At 35.6% G+C, this 14,481-nt stretch overlaps 1 protein-coding gene across 1 annotated transcript in view; it reads right to left on the bottom strand.

Annotated features, from left to right (window-relative positions):
* Nucleotides 1-14,481, bottom strand: part of LOC149803322 (extracellular matrix organizing protein FRAS1-like) — a 307,035-nt gene that overhangs the window by 23,763 nt on the left and 268,791 nt on the right. The window contains exons 46-53 of the mRNA XM_089953030.1: nucleotides 11,175-11,340; nucleotides 9,750-9,830; nucleotides 9,181-9,350; nucleotides 6,721-6,844; nucleotides 5,762-5,973; nucleotides 3,705-3,852; nucleotides 3,199-3,404; nucleotides 2,625-2,781 (exon numbers count right to left, since the gene is read on the bottom strand). Coding sequence (XP_089809156.1) covers nucleotides 2,625-2,781; nucleotides 3,199-3,404; nucleotides 3,705-3,852; nucleotides 5,762-5,973; nucleotides 6,721-6,844; nucleotides 9,181-9,350; nucleotides 9,750-9,830; nucleotides 11,175-11,340 — 1,264 coding nt within the window. The remainder of the gene's footprint in view (nucleotides 1-2,624; nucleotides 2,782-3,198; nucleotides 3,405-3,704; nucleotides 3,853-5,761; nucleotides 5,974-6,720; nucleotides 6,845-9,180; nucleotides 9,351-9,749; nucleotides 9,831-11,174; nucleotides 11,341-14,481) is intronic.

Here is a 14,481-nt window from a genome sequence, read left to right on the forward strand (position 1 = left end):
AATGCTCATTTGAAGTGTATTAATGGAATAGTCATTTAAAGTTTCTTATGGAATGGTCATTTAGTGATTGATGGAATGGTCATTGGAAGTGTATTGATGGAATGGTCCTTGGAAGTGTATTGATGGAATGGTCATTGGAAGTGTATTGATGGAATGATCATTAGAAGTAGATTGATGGAATGGTTATTGGAAGTGTAATGATGGAATGGTCATTGGAAGTGTATTGATGGAATGGTCATTGGAAGTGTAATGATGGAATGGTCACTGGAAGTGTATTGATGAAATGGTCACTGGAAGATTATTAATGGAATGGACATTTGAAATGTATTGATGGAATGGTCATTTGAAATGTATTGATGGAATGGTCATTTGAAGTTGAATGATGGAATGGTCATTGGAAGTGTATTGATGAAATGGTCTTTGGAAATGTATTGAAGAAATTGTCATTTGAAGTGTACTGATGGACTGGTCATTAGAAATGTATTGAAGGAATTGTTATTTTGAAGTGTACTGATGGAATGGTCATTGCAAATGTATTGATGGAATTGCCATTTGAAGTGTACTGATGGAATGGTAATTTGAAGTGATTGATGCAATGATCATTTGAAATTTATTGATGGAATGGTCATTGGAAATGTATTGATGGAATTGCCATTTGAAGTGTGCTGATGGACTGGTCATTGGAAGTGTATTGATGGAATTGCCATTTGAAATGTATTGATGGAATTGCCATTTGAAGTGTACTGATAGAATAATAATAATAATAATAATGAGGACTTTGTATAGCGCCTGATCTTTAGAAGCTCTAAGTGCTTTACAACATTCGACAACACCTATAAAATAAAAAACATATAATGATATGATTACAAAAACAAACACCATGAAATTAGAAAACATTAAAAAACATGTTGAGAATATTTAAGGTAGGAAACATTATTTGGTCTTTAAGTTTGTTCTTGCAGTCGAAATAAGTGAGTTTTGAGAGCCCTCTTGAACGTGATCACTGTGTCTTTGTGTCTAAGTTCAGTGGGCAATTCATTCCACATTGCTGGGCTCTGGTATGCAAAAGAACGCTGTCCAGAACACTTTGTTTTCATAGTGGGAATAATGAGTATACGATTGTCGGAAAAGGATTGTAAGTATCTTGCTGGTGTGTACACATGACTGAGGTCGGATAGATATGTTGGACTAGAGTCCGACAGTGAAACGTAGCACAGAGAACATATTTTGTGTTTGATTCTGGATCAAATGGATAGCCAGTGTAGGGTACAGAGCAGTGGGGAGATGTGCTCTGATTGTGGTACTCTAAGTATGATCCGAGCAGCTGTGTTTTGAACTTTTTGAAGTTTCTGGAGTAGATATTGAGATGAACCAGACAGAAGTGAGTTACAATAGTCCAGTCTTGAAAGTACTAATGAACACACAAGTGTTTTAGTGGCATCAACTGAAAGATATTTGCGAATTGAGCTGATGCGTCTCAGCTCAAGATATGCAGCCTTGCATATGTTCATGACATGTTGGTGCAATGTGAGAGTACTGGTAGTACTATAGAATGGTCATTGGTGTATTGCCATTTGAAGTGTACTGATGGAATGGTCATTTGAAATGCATTGATGGAATGGTCATTTCAAATGTATTGATGGAATGGTCATTTCAAATGTGTTGATGGAATGGTCATTGGAAATGTATTGATGGGATTGCCATTTGAAGTGTACTGATGGAATGGTCATTTTAAATGTATTGATGGAATTGCCATTTGGAGTGTACTGATGGAATTGTCATTTGTGTATTGCCATTTGAAGTGTACTGATGGAATGGTAATTTGAAGTGTCTTGATGCAATGGTCATTTGAAATGTACTGATGGAATGGTCATTAGTGTATTGCCTTTTTGAAGTGTCTTGATGCAATGGTCATTTGAAATGTATTGATGCAATGGTCATTTTAAATGTATTGATGGGGAATTGTCATTTGTAGTGTACTGATGGAATGGTAATTTGTGTATTGCCATTTGAAGTGTACTGATGGAATGGTAATTGAAATGTATTGATGGAATGGTCATCGGTGTATTGCCATTTGAAGTGTACTGATGGAATGGTAATTGAAATGTATTGATGGAATGGTCATTGGTGTATTGCCATTTGAAGTGTACTGATGGAATGGTAATTGAAATGTATTGATGGAATGGTCATCGGTGTATTGCCATTTGAAGTGTACTGATGGAATGGTAATTGAAATGTATTGATGGAATGGTCATTGGTGTATTGCCATTTGAAGTGTACTGATGGAATGGTAATTGAAATGTATTGATGGAATGGTCATCGGTGTATTGCCATTTGAAGTGTACTGATGGAATGGTAATTGAAATGTATTGATGGAATGGTCATTGGTGTATTGCCATTTGAAGTGTACTGATGGAATGGTAATTGAAATGTATTGATGGAATGGTCATCGGTGTATTGCCATTTGAAGTGTACTAATAGCAATAGAATTATTGTGTGACTTTGTTACTTTATTATATAAAAAATGTTTGTACAAATTATTTTTCTAGCTAAATTCACATACTGATGGAAATTTACATATTTATACAATAATGAATTTAAATATTGTGTCTAAATCAACTTACCGTCATCCTTGTTGGTGATGATGATGGTGGTTTTATTGATGGCCCCAAGCCGAGCCTCACATTTGGCTGTACCCTGGGGTTGGGCAAGCTCCAATCGAAACTTTTCTTCTGGCTCATAGATATCATCATTCACTATGGTAACTGTGCAATTCTCAATCTGTGAAAGAAAATTGAAAAAATGCAAAACTATCCCTTGGAATATGGCATAATAATAAAATGAGGTGACCAAAAGAATCTTTTAATGAAATGGAAAAACAGATTTACTCTTTACATGCTGAAAACAAAATTAATGCTTTTACTACTAGAATGGTTTCATTTTGTTGGTTTTAGTGGCACTTTTAAGACATTATTGGCTATATCATGATAAGGAAATGGGAGCTAACTACCATTCCCAAGGACAAAACAAGGCATCGGACCTGGCATGGCCTGGGTAGGTATCAAACCCATGACCCTTGGATTATAAGTCCAAATCTCTACCAAATGAGCTATTATGGTTCACACTAAAATAAGGATATGGAGTATACAATATGATGATAAAACGTTTCTAAAACTCCACTCATTGTATTGTCCTGACCTTGACCCCTGGCTTGAAAAAAATCCTTGATGCCTCAGACAGAAATCGTTCATCATAGTCCATCATAACCTGGGCTGTCTCTTGTCGTGTGTAACATATAACAGATGACTCAAAGCTCAAATCCCCCATCCTCATCACTGGCACACTGATAGACTGGTTCCTCTCATCTACCGTGTATGATTCTTTCACAAACTGCATCTGAGGAACTAAAGTAAAACATTTAACCAGTCAGAAACTACAGCAAACAAGTCATTCAATGTCAGTCACCACATTATAGGACAAAAAATGTGTCAAATTGGCATTCATATCTTTTCAGTTTCTTTAATTTTAATGAGTTTTTGAATAAATAAACTTTAAGGTATAACCGCCAATTGTTTTACTTCAATAAGAACTTTGTATAGCCAACAAACCGAGTTAACAGTGTATAGAAACAGTGCACATAAAAAACTGTTGCAGAAAAAGTATTTCAATATATATATAAAGAAACTGAATTGAGAGTCACCTACCATCAAGATGTGAATCCTGTACGTAGACGGTAGCAATATAGGGCTGTATTATGTTACTACTCATAGCAGAACTAAGGAATACGATAAAGGTCTCATTTCCCTCAACTCGAGGATCCACATCATCATCAAGAATTGTTATCTGGCATTTCTATGGGCAAAATAAAAAATATATTAATTTTCTTTTCAAAAATGTGTTTTATCATATCTTCAATAATACACATAACTATACTGTAGCAGCAAGCTACAGACACTTATAGGCTTGTACAGAAAAACTCTAATTTGTTCCCTAATGAAATCCGTATAAAGAAACTGTTCATACAAATCCATATTTAATGAATAGCAATATGCAAATTTCACTCTAGAAGACAAACTCATGAAATGTACTGAAAATGAATCAATTAGTTAGTACTGCAGCTAATATATTAACACAGTTAATAAATATTCAACTTTGTACATGAGACATTAACACAGTCTATAAACTTTTAACATAGTACAAGAGACAATAATGTAGTCAATAAACTTTTAACATAGTAAAATCCTACCCACTTATATCAACATCACTTATGTCAACAAGCTGCCTATTTCGACAAAAAAGCAAAGTCCCAGTCCCTTGGTCTACTATTACTACCAAAATTGTCATGCTTATGTCAACGTCAAGATAATAAATAAACATACATGTCGACAGAACCCCTTGGTCCCAACTTAAACAAATCCTTTGTTTTCTAATCATTTATGTCAACAAGCTGCCAGTTCCAACCCATACTTTGTTCAACAGTTAGTCAATCTTGCCAATAGGCTTTAATTTTCCCACCTAATCATTTATGTCAGCAAGTGGCCAGTTCCGACATGTACTTTATTCAACAATTAGTTGATCTTGCCACCAGGCTTTAATGTCGTGGTCAGATAAAAAATCAAGTTTTGTTTGGTCCTATAAAGTTGCCCTCTAATGGCGACTTAAATAACAACAATGAAATCTGATTGATTCTTGTATGATCCAAAGTGATCGGTGATTAAAACAAGTTTATTGTGCTGTGACAGTTTCCTTTTTAACTTTATTTAGTATGTGTCAGTGTATACAATATTATGCCTTCATTAATCATATCAGCCGCATATCTCTTTTTCACTTTTATGTACTTTTCATGATGACTTCTGTAACTAAATACATGTACTGTTTAAACCAACTTATTAACATGTTTTCATTTCCCTGTGAATAGCCCAATCCCCTTGGTAGCCTCAATAAGATAGGAACATACTGACCAAAATCTAGGCCAATTTAAGTACATGTACTTGAAGCATGTAAATAACAACTATGGAAACATGTGCTAATGCCGCATTGAATATCGTATATATCAATATACAAGTGTATTTCACACTGGTTTTGTCTTCATGTACTCAAAATTTCCATTGTTTGTTTTCTCAAAGTGTAAACACTACTCTCTGATGACAGGTCACCCCTTACTGACGAATTTAACTTGTATCTTTTTTCAGATACCCCGCCAACACTTATCTTGACATCTGCCTATGTCGACAATATTTCCTCGGGCCCGAGGATGTCGACATAAATGGGTAGGACTGTACAAGAGACATTAACACAGTCAATAAACGTTTAACTTAGTAGAATAGACATTAACACAGCCAATAAACTTTTAATATACTGTAACAGATACATATTTCTGCTACTAACAAAAATGTTTTGTGGACTAGTGACTTAATGTAAGTCTGCAAGAATTTTCTAGATCTTGGTTTGATGCTCAGTAAGACTCACATGAAGAAATATTAGGTAGAAAATTGTAAGACACTTGTTTCAGTGAAATAGTCTTAAGGTTGGATCTGTATTTACATTATGTTTCATTCTGAATGCATACTCCAGGATTGCATCAATTTTTATTAAATTTTTACAGAATACCATTCCCATTCTTTAGCTACATTCATTGCTTCTTTCCAATCTTCCATTTAGAAGTCAATCTGTTCATTATGGGGTATCAAAAATAATATATACAAAATAATATATATTCTATTGTAGACCTAATGGAATGTAAATAATAAATAAATTATACCTGATGTGCTTGTCCCGGTCCAAATGTGATCTGGCTTGAGCTGGGTATATAATCCTGACCTGGAGTAGCAGAGGGTGGGTCTGAAAGCCGTGTGGCACACCACACCATGGAACTGTGGGATAGATCAGTACCATCACGTAGCACCTCCACCTCCACTGTACCAGCATTTTCATCAAAGTGGTAGGTTGGCAGTGAGAAGTAAATTAAAGACTCTGAAAGATAATTTTTCTTTGTTGAAGGAATATTTGGAAAATGCATGATCACTACCATATAAGTTACATCAGCAGTAATATGTACCTATAAATATATATATTCTGTACATTACTGGCATAAACCCTTCATCATTAAACATCTAATGGAATACAAGTCAGCAACAGTGGTGTGTGTTTGTGTGAAATTTGGATTTTTAACTTAGCTTTTAAAAAAATTCCGTCATATAATTGCTACGATGTCTGCACTGTGTCAGTTTGTAGTGATGTCTAGCATTAGGGCATCATGCCGCAGACATGTAGCATGATGTCCCACCCAGTCACATTATCCTGACACCAGGCTGACCAGTCCTAACACTAACCTCTTAATGCTGAGCACCTTAGGGAAGGCAGCTGTTAGTACCATTTTTGTAAGTCTTTGGTATGACTCAGCCGGGGTTCAAACTTGTGACCTCCCACATCTAAGGCAGATGCTCTAACCACTAGTCCACCAGAGCGGTCAGCAATAGTGGTATGAAAATATGATATAAAAATGAGATAAATAATCTACGGATTATTTTCACATTTTCAGGGGCTTTTATAATATACTTCTGAAGTTTTGTTTCCAATATGCTACAGGCAACAAGATATTTTGTTGCATTAATATTTCTACATTCTGCATATTTACAGATTTAAACAAATTCATGTCCACAGTGAGGTTCCACTTATTTCTCATATGACATTTTTCTCTATTTTTGGACTGGCACTTACCATCATTTGGTCCCTGAATTACCACAGTGGCCATGGATACAGGCCCTAACTTGGCCCCAAGGGAGGGAGAGGACAGTTCCAGCATGAACTGCTCTGAGAGCTCCTGGTCACTGTCATCCACTATCTGCAATGAGTCAGTATTGATAGAAGTTTTTTTCAGAACTATTAAAGTGTAGATGACACTCCAATACTCTCAGTCACAGAGGAATAGGACTGGATGCCAATCTTTGTCATGACAAGACTCTCAGTCACAGAGGAATAGGACTGGAGGCCAATCTTTGTCACGACAATACTCTCAGTCACAGAGGAACAGGACTGGAGGCCAATCTTTGTCATAACAACACTCTCAGTCACAGAGGAATAGGACTGGAGGCCAATCTTTGTCACAACAATACTCTCAGTCACAGAGGAACAGGACTGGAGGCCAATCTTTGTCACGACAATACTCTCAGTCACAGAGGAATAGGACTGGAGGACAATCTTTGTCATGACAACACTCTCAGTCACAGAGGAATAGGACTGGAGGACAATCTTTGTCACGACAATACTCTCAGTCACAGAGGAATAGGACTGGAGGCCAATCTTTGTCATGACAACACTCTCAGTCACAGAGGAATAGGACTGGAGGCCAATCTTTGTCACGACAATACTCTCAGTCACAGAGGAATAGGACTGGAGGCCAATCTTTGTCACGACAATACTCTCAGTCAAAGAGGAATAGGACTGGAGGCCAATCTTTGTCAGGACAATACTCTCAGTCACAGAGGGACAGGACTGGAGGCCAATCTTTGTCACGACAATACTCTCAGTCACAGAGGAATAGGACTGGAGGCCAATCTTTGTCATGAAAATACTCTCAGTCACAGAGGAATAGGACTGGAGGCCAATCTTTGTCACGACAATACTCTCACAGAGGAATAGGACTAGAGGCCAATCTTTGTCACGACAATACTCTCAGTCACAGAGGAATAGGACTGGAGGCCAATCTTTGTCACGACAATACTCTCAGTCACAGAGGGACAGGACTGGAGGCCAATCTTTGTCACGACAATACTCTCAGTCACAGAGGGACAGGACTGGAGGCCAATCTTTGTCATGACAACACTCTCAGTCACAGAGTAATAGGACTGGAGGCCAATCTTTGTCACGACAATACTCTCAGTCACAGAGGAATAGGACTGGAGGCCAATCTTTGTCATGACAATACTCTCAGTCACAGAGGAATAGGACTGGAGGCCAATCTTTGTCACGACAATACTCTCAGTCACAGAGGAACAGGACTGGAGGCCAATCTTTGTCATGACAATACTCTCAGTCACAGAGGAACAGGACTGGAGGCCAATCTTTGTCACAACAATACTCTCAGTCACAGAGGAATAGGACTGGAGGCCAATCTTTGTCACGACAATACTCTCAGTCACAGAGGAACAGGACTGGAGGCCAGTCTTTGTCACAACAATACTCTCAGTCACAGAGGAATAGGACTGGAGGCCAATCTTTGTCACAACAATACTCTCAGTCACAGAGGAATAGGACTGGAGGACAATCTTTGTCATGAAAATAACTGGTAATCTGTTCATGGTATATGGATGCCCCAACACAGTGACAAACAACTGACCAAAACACAGAACCTAACCTGTGTATAATGGATAGACAGATGGGAAGATGAATAGACAAGAGTATCATTATATGCCTCAACCATTGCCAGGATAGTAGGCAGAAGAATTAATTAAAAAATTTCATGTCATTCTTAAAGTACAATAAAATACCCAGAAGTATTTTCCATGGGCTAATCTGTGCTATATTTATTTCTAAAAGATGTACTCAGGAAACGTTCTGAGTTGGCTGAATAGATAAGTTATGGGACTTTCACATTAATATATAAAATTACATTTTAATTATTGTCAGACCAAAACAAAATATTACATTTTTTGGTTTTATATAACCCCATTCAATCATATGAGGAAACTGACAACAATTAATAGCAAAATGTGCATGTCTCCCATTAAGTTGACTGGATTTGATCTTGTGAAGATAATATTTTTTAAAGTCATGAAAAGTCTGTGAAAATACTTCAGTAATCATATTAAAACATCAACACATTTATGTAATTATATTAAAAACATCACCACATTTATGTAATCATATTAAAAACATCACAACATTTATGTAATTATATTAAAAACATCACAACATTTATGTAATTATATTAAAAATTCATATTTCATTATGTAATCATATTATTAAATCTTCAACATATTTTATGTAATCATACTAAAAAGTTCACCATATTTAATTATGTAATATTAAAAACTTCACTATATTTAGCTATTTAATACTAAATTCTTCCATCACATTTTGTGATGTGACCATCGTAAAAACTTCACTAAATAATGTTTTCAACACCTAAAATTTATTATGATTCTCTTTTAGGACACTGTTTAAGAAAATAAATTTGACCTTGACATCACATGTTGCCATGGTGACACCAGGTGGGAAGACAACACGGTATGAATTAGCATTCCCCCTGGAGATGTAGTCAGAGCCAGACTCCAACGATGTGAGTGAACTTCCCCTTGCTGTTAAAGCTGAGGTGAAACAGATCACAGATACTGTGCTACTCAAATCACCTGCAAAATAAGTCATGACATGTGGATGAAATCTTATAATGGCATTATTGGTTAGCTATCTTCCTGAGTACCTTTAGATAAACTGAGCACACACTAGAATGTATCTTGCACATTTGTAAGGACTGTTTTGTGCTTTTCATTAAACGTGATTTGGTATACATGAATGTTTTTAAATGCACCCTATCCCTTGATGTACAGTTTACATTTCTGCAGCTTTCTTCAATTACATAAGTATGTGCTGATACAACTAAGTTTAATGAAGCATGGCATAGGTACATTTTAAATAGCAATATCAACAAATTAGTACACTTAACTTGATTTGCTACAAAAAGTTTTTGTTACACACCCACCCACCTCACCCCTCACCTCAACACCCCCCACCCCCCACACTTTCCATACCTGTGCGTACAATAGTAGCCATGACATAAGCATCACTCTCATTCACATGAAAAACTGAGTCTTTGAACTGAAGGATGGGCTCTGAAGGTAGAAAAAATGACAAAGTTAGCTAATTTGATATAATAGAAAATCATGGACATCTTTATTTTCATTATAAAAAGCTTCTGTCTCTATGTCAATAAGTATATACTAATGCCTATCACTATTTCTTGGTAACCTTAGTGAGAACTTCATGTATTGCGGCAAGACATTACGATTCAAATTTGTTGTAATGCTAATGACTACTGTAATAATGCAGTTAACAAATATGTGTGTATATTCATCAGACCTAAGTCATAATGGCAATATCAAATTGCTGCTACACTAGATACTCACTTTAAATGTATATTTCAATTATCATTTGTAACTAGAAGTCATAAATATTTCAATTATCATTTGTAACTAGAAGCCATAAATATATATTTCAATTATCATTTGTAACTAGGAGCTAACATTGACCAATGGAAGAATGCCAAATTTTTATGATCTGAATCTGACAATTGTTTTTTAACAAGGATGTTTTAATTTTTTTAGAAATTGTCAAGGAATGGCTAAATTTGTCATTTATATGCATTGTCGATGCACAAGTGATTGAATACGCAAGGAATATTAAAATTTGGTGACGCCATCAAAATGCACCCATTAACACATTTACCCCTGGAGGTTTTTGTCATTTTCGTATGAAATTGGAGTAGGAAACACATTTTGAAAGCTATTTCTGAATAGATCTGAAAACACCAAATCCCAGGTGATCTTTCAATAACATACTGCCTTGTTGTGTTAGAAACATCATTTTTCATTAGCTATTTGCCTCGCGCATGAGCAAAATGGTAAAAGTTGGAGTTCTTTTTTTTTATTTTGCTAAACGAACCCATTATTTTGTATTGAGACCACCTTTATTCCAAATGCCCATCTTATCCTATTTTTTGCAAAGGTTCATCTGTCTGTTTGCAGTTCATACTGGTTTGTCTTAGATCTGAGATCCAAAAGCCTAAAACCTAAACACAAAATTGGATCCTGACCACGAGCCAATTTTGGATAGAAAAAAATGATTTAAAAAATTGATGTTTTTCCCTCTGTGTTTTGTAGTGCAACTAGAAATTCCAGATTATTTGGCATCATTGTAGAGCTACATCTGTCTACCTTTTTATAATACCACCCACTTTAGTGTATCATGCATGACCATGACGCTACAGAGCTCGGTAGTAGGCTACTACCTCCTGCCACTTAAACTTGTCACTAGGGGTTCATATGTTAAAATGTAAAGAAATATTAACTTCTGACATCATTTTCTGGAAGTAATATCTAAGTCACTATATAAAGGTCAGTACTATATGCAAGAAGTAATTTCATTAATGTCATAGTTCAAACACAATATAAAATTACCATCTTCAATATCATATATAGCAACTGTTGTCTTGGAGTGCGGTCCTAGCAGGGCAAAAGATGGCCCAGACAGCTGTACATAAAACTCTTCTGGTCCCTCAAACAGGGAATCATCATTGATAATGATGGTACACACCTTTGTGTCCTGCCACTCATCAAACTGAACCTAGAATATCATGGAACATATGTTACTTACATGAAATAATTATTTGGACTTATAATTATGCATTTTGTTATATATAAAACTTCAAATGCTGTTACAACCCTTCAATCCAAATTATACTTCATAAAATAGCACTGTAAAAACAATGTCAACTTCCACTAAATTCAAGTACACCTTTATGATATGAAGATGTCAAATAGTGAAAACTATATACAAAAAGAATACTGTATATACTCATTTATCAGTCAAATCCAACTGTGAACAATATAGAACTGATCTGCAGTCACATAATGCTCCAACAGATCAGGGTCTATGTTGTTTTGTTCTACTGATTACTCTTAATAACTGTATTGAGCAAGATCTGCTATCACATTAATTAAATGCAGATGCCTATCAGGTTCTATGTAGCTTGTAGTTGGACCTAACTTATAAGTGAATGTCATGACTGTCAGAGAAAGTAATCTGACAACTGTATTACTGAGGACTCTTATTACAAATATTCTGATAACTGTATTGCTCAGACATCTCTTATATAATAAAAATGTAATCTGAAAATTGAATTACTGAAGCATCTCTTATATAACAAACAGTACTCTGACAACTGTATAACTTACTGTGACAACTGTATTACTGAAGCATCTCTTATATAACAAACAGTACTCTGACAACTGTATAACTTACTGTGACAACTGTAGTACTGAAGCATCTCATACCACAAAATGTACTCTGACAAATGTATTACTGAGGCATCTCTTATATAATAAACAGTACTCCGACAACTGTATTACTGAGGCATCTCATATAACAAACAGTACTCTGAGAATTGTATTACATAGGCATCTCATATAACAGAAGTACTCTGACAACTGTATTACTGAGGCATCTCTTATATAAGAAACTGTACTCTGACAACTGTATTACTGAGACATCTCTTATATAACAAACAGTACTCTGATAATTGTATTACTGAGGCATCTCTTATATAACAAATAGTACACTGACAACCATGTTACTGAAGCATCTCTTATGTAACAAGAAGTATTCTGAGAATTGTATTACTAAAGCATCTCTTATATAACAAACAGTACTCTGACAATTGTATTACTGAGGCATCTCTTATATAACAAAATGTACTCTGAGAATTGTATTACTGAGGCATCTCTTATATCACAAAATGTACTCTGACAATTGTATTACTGAGGCATCTCTTATATCACAAAATGTACACTGAGAATTGTATTACTGAGGCATCTCTTATATCACAAAATGTACACTGATAAATGTATTACTGAGGCATTTCTTATATCACAAAATGTACACTGATAAATGTATTACTGAGGCATTTCTTATATCACAAAATGTACACTGATAAATGTATTACTGAGGCATTTCTTATTTAACAAACAATACTCTGATAAATGTAGTACTGAGGCATCTCTCATGTAAGGTAAGTACACATTGTCATTGATAAACCATGCACAACAGTGTCCAAAAAACAGACCATGGCATAAGCAACTATGTGAGTTACCAAGGCACCTCTGAATTATCAACAAAGGGGGGGGGGAGTACTCTGAATTATCAACAAAGGGGGGGGGGAGTACTCTGAATTATCAACAAAGGGGGGGGAGTACTCTGAATTATCAACAAAGGGGGGGGGAGTACTCTGAATTATCAACAAAGGGGGGGGGGAGTTAGTGGCTGAATACTTGTTTCATTGTTGTGCTGGAATAATTGGTCAAACATTTTTCTACTTAAGTTTTTCACTTTTCTGTATAAATTACCTTTATTTTCAATATCCAATCTCTGAATGATAGACTGACATCAAGCAATTGAGAACAGACCATCCCATAACCTCATCTGGTCTATGAAACCAAACAAAGAGACCAAGTAGAAAAGGATCTGGATAAAATATGCTTCAACTATGTCACAGCCATTTTATCAGCCATTTTGGGTGAATCTGTTTGCAATCTTCGGAATGACTTGTCTGCTATGTAAGGTTTAGACCTTTTACAACTTTTAGTGATGCTAAACTTTAAAAAGAGGCATTCTGGGACAGCATAGTGTAGAATGCTGTGTAGTGCATAAGCACTCAAAATAAAACTTGTCCACAAAAGCCTGTCTCTCACAAATTTTAACTGATATGTGGAACCAGACTGCAATTATTAAAGGTGAGGACAGAAAAAGTAGTTTTTCTACCTCCCCAAAGTGGTAAAAAACTACTGCATATTTCCACATATCCCACTGGGTACATCTATACAGACAAAACTGGACCACTGACAGAGGTTAACTTTGTTTTCTTGCATCTAATTTGGTAAGTACTTTATGAATTTTTTCTTCTGATTTTTCAAAGGAAAATAAATTTCTTGATATCTTCAAAATGGTAACTGCAGACAATTATACTTTTGCAGGAGGTTTGAAGAAAATAAGGTTGACTGTGATTAATCATCACTGAAGTAAAACTTGAATTTAGGTCACAGGCATCTAATTATTCAGTCAATTATGGAACCAGCAAATATGTCGTGATACATTAAATTCTGAATGCATACAAATTAAGATCACTGATTGACTGAAAATAAATACCAGAAAATATTTACATCATTTTTTTTCACATGGGTAAATTGTATGCAATAAAATGCTTTATCCTAAATCCATTATTGCTGTTGCTGCACAGGTACTAGTGGATATAAATGAGGAGACCTCTCTGGGCAAGACTGTTATAGTGAACATCTATGTGGGCATTTTCTCAAAAATGAGCCATGTTTCACATGATATCATTTCCAGCATTTTACAAGTTTCATCTTAGATTGATTGTACATAAGGACTGATTGTGTTTAGCTGGTCTTATTACAAAGGTATCACAATCTTGGCCAACATTTAATTGGTTGTCTGTGTCCATTTGGCTCAGTTCTTCTGAAAATGTTGTATCAGCATGGGCAGAAGGAGGTTACAGTGACATACTTTATGAACTCCAGTGATTAATTTGGATTCTTTCATCTACCTGTTTTTCTGACACCACTGTAAGTAGTCATGAAACTTGATAAGAGTACTCATCTTGGAGGGTACTACTTGCCACTGACAAACTGTGACCTAACAAGATTCCTAAAACTTATATTCTTATATGAAGAATGTCATAGAAAATTATGT

This window comes from Sinohyriopsis cumingii, chromosome 3 (genome assembly GCF_028554795.1).
Source record: "Sinohyriopsis cumingii isolate HCF-2022 chromosome 3, ASM2855479v2, whole genome shotgun sequence".
NCBI lineage: Eukaryota > Metazoa > Mollusca > Bivalvia > Unionida > Unionidae > Sinohyriopsis > Sinohyriopsis cumingii.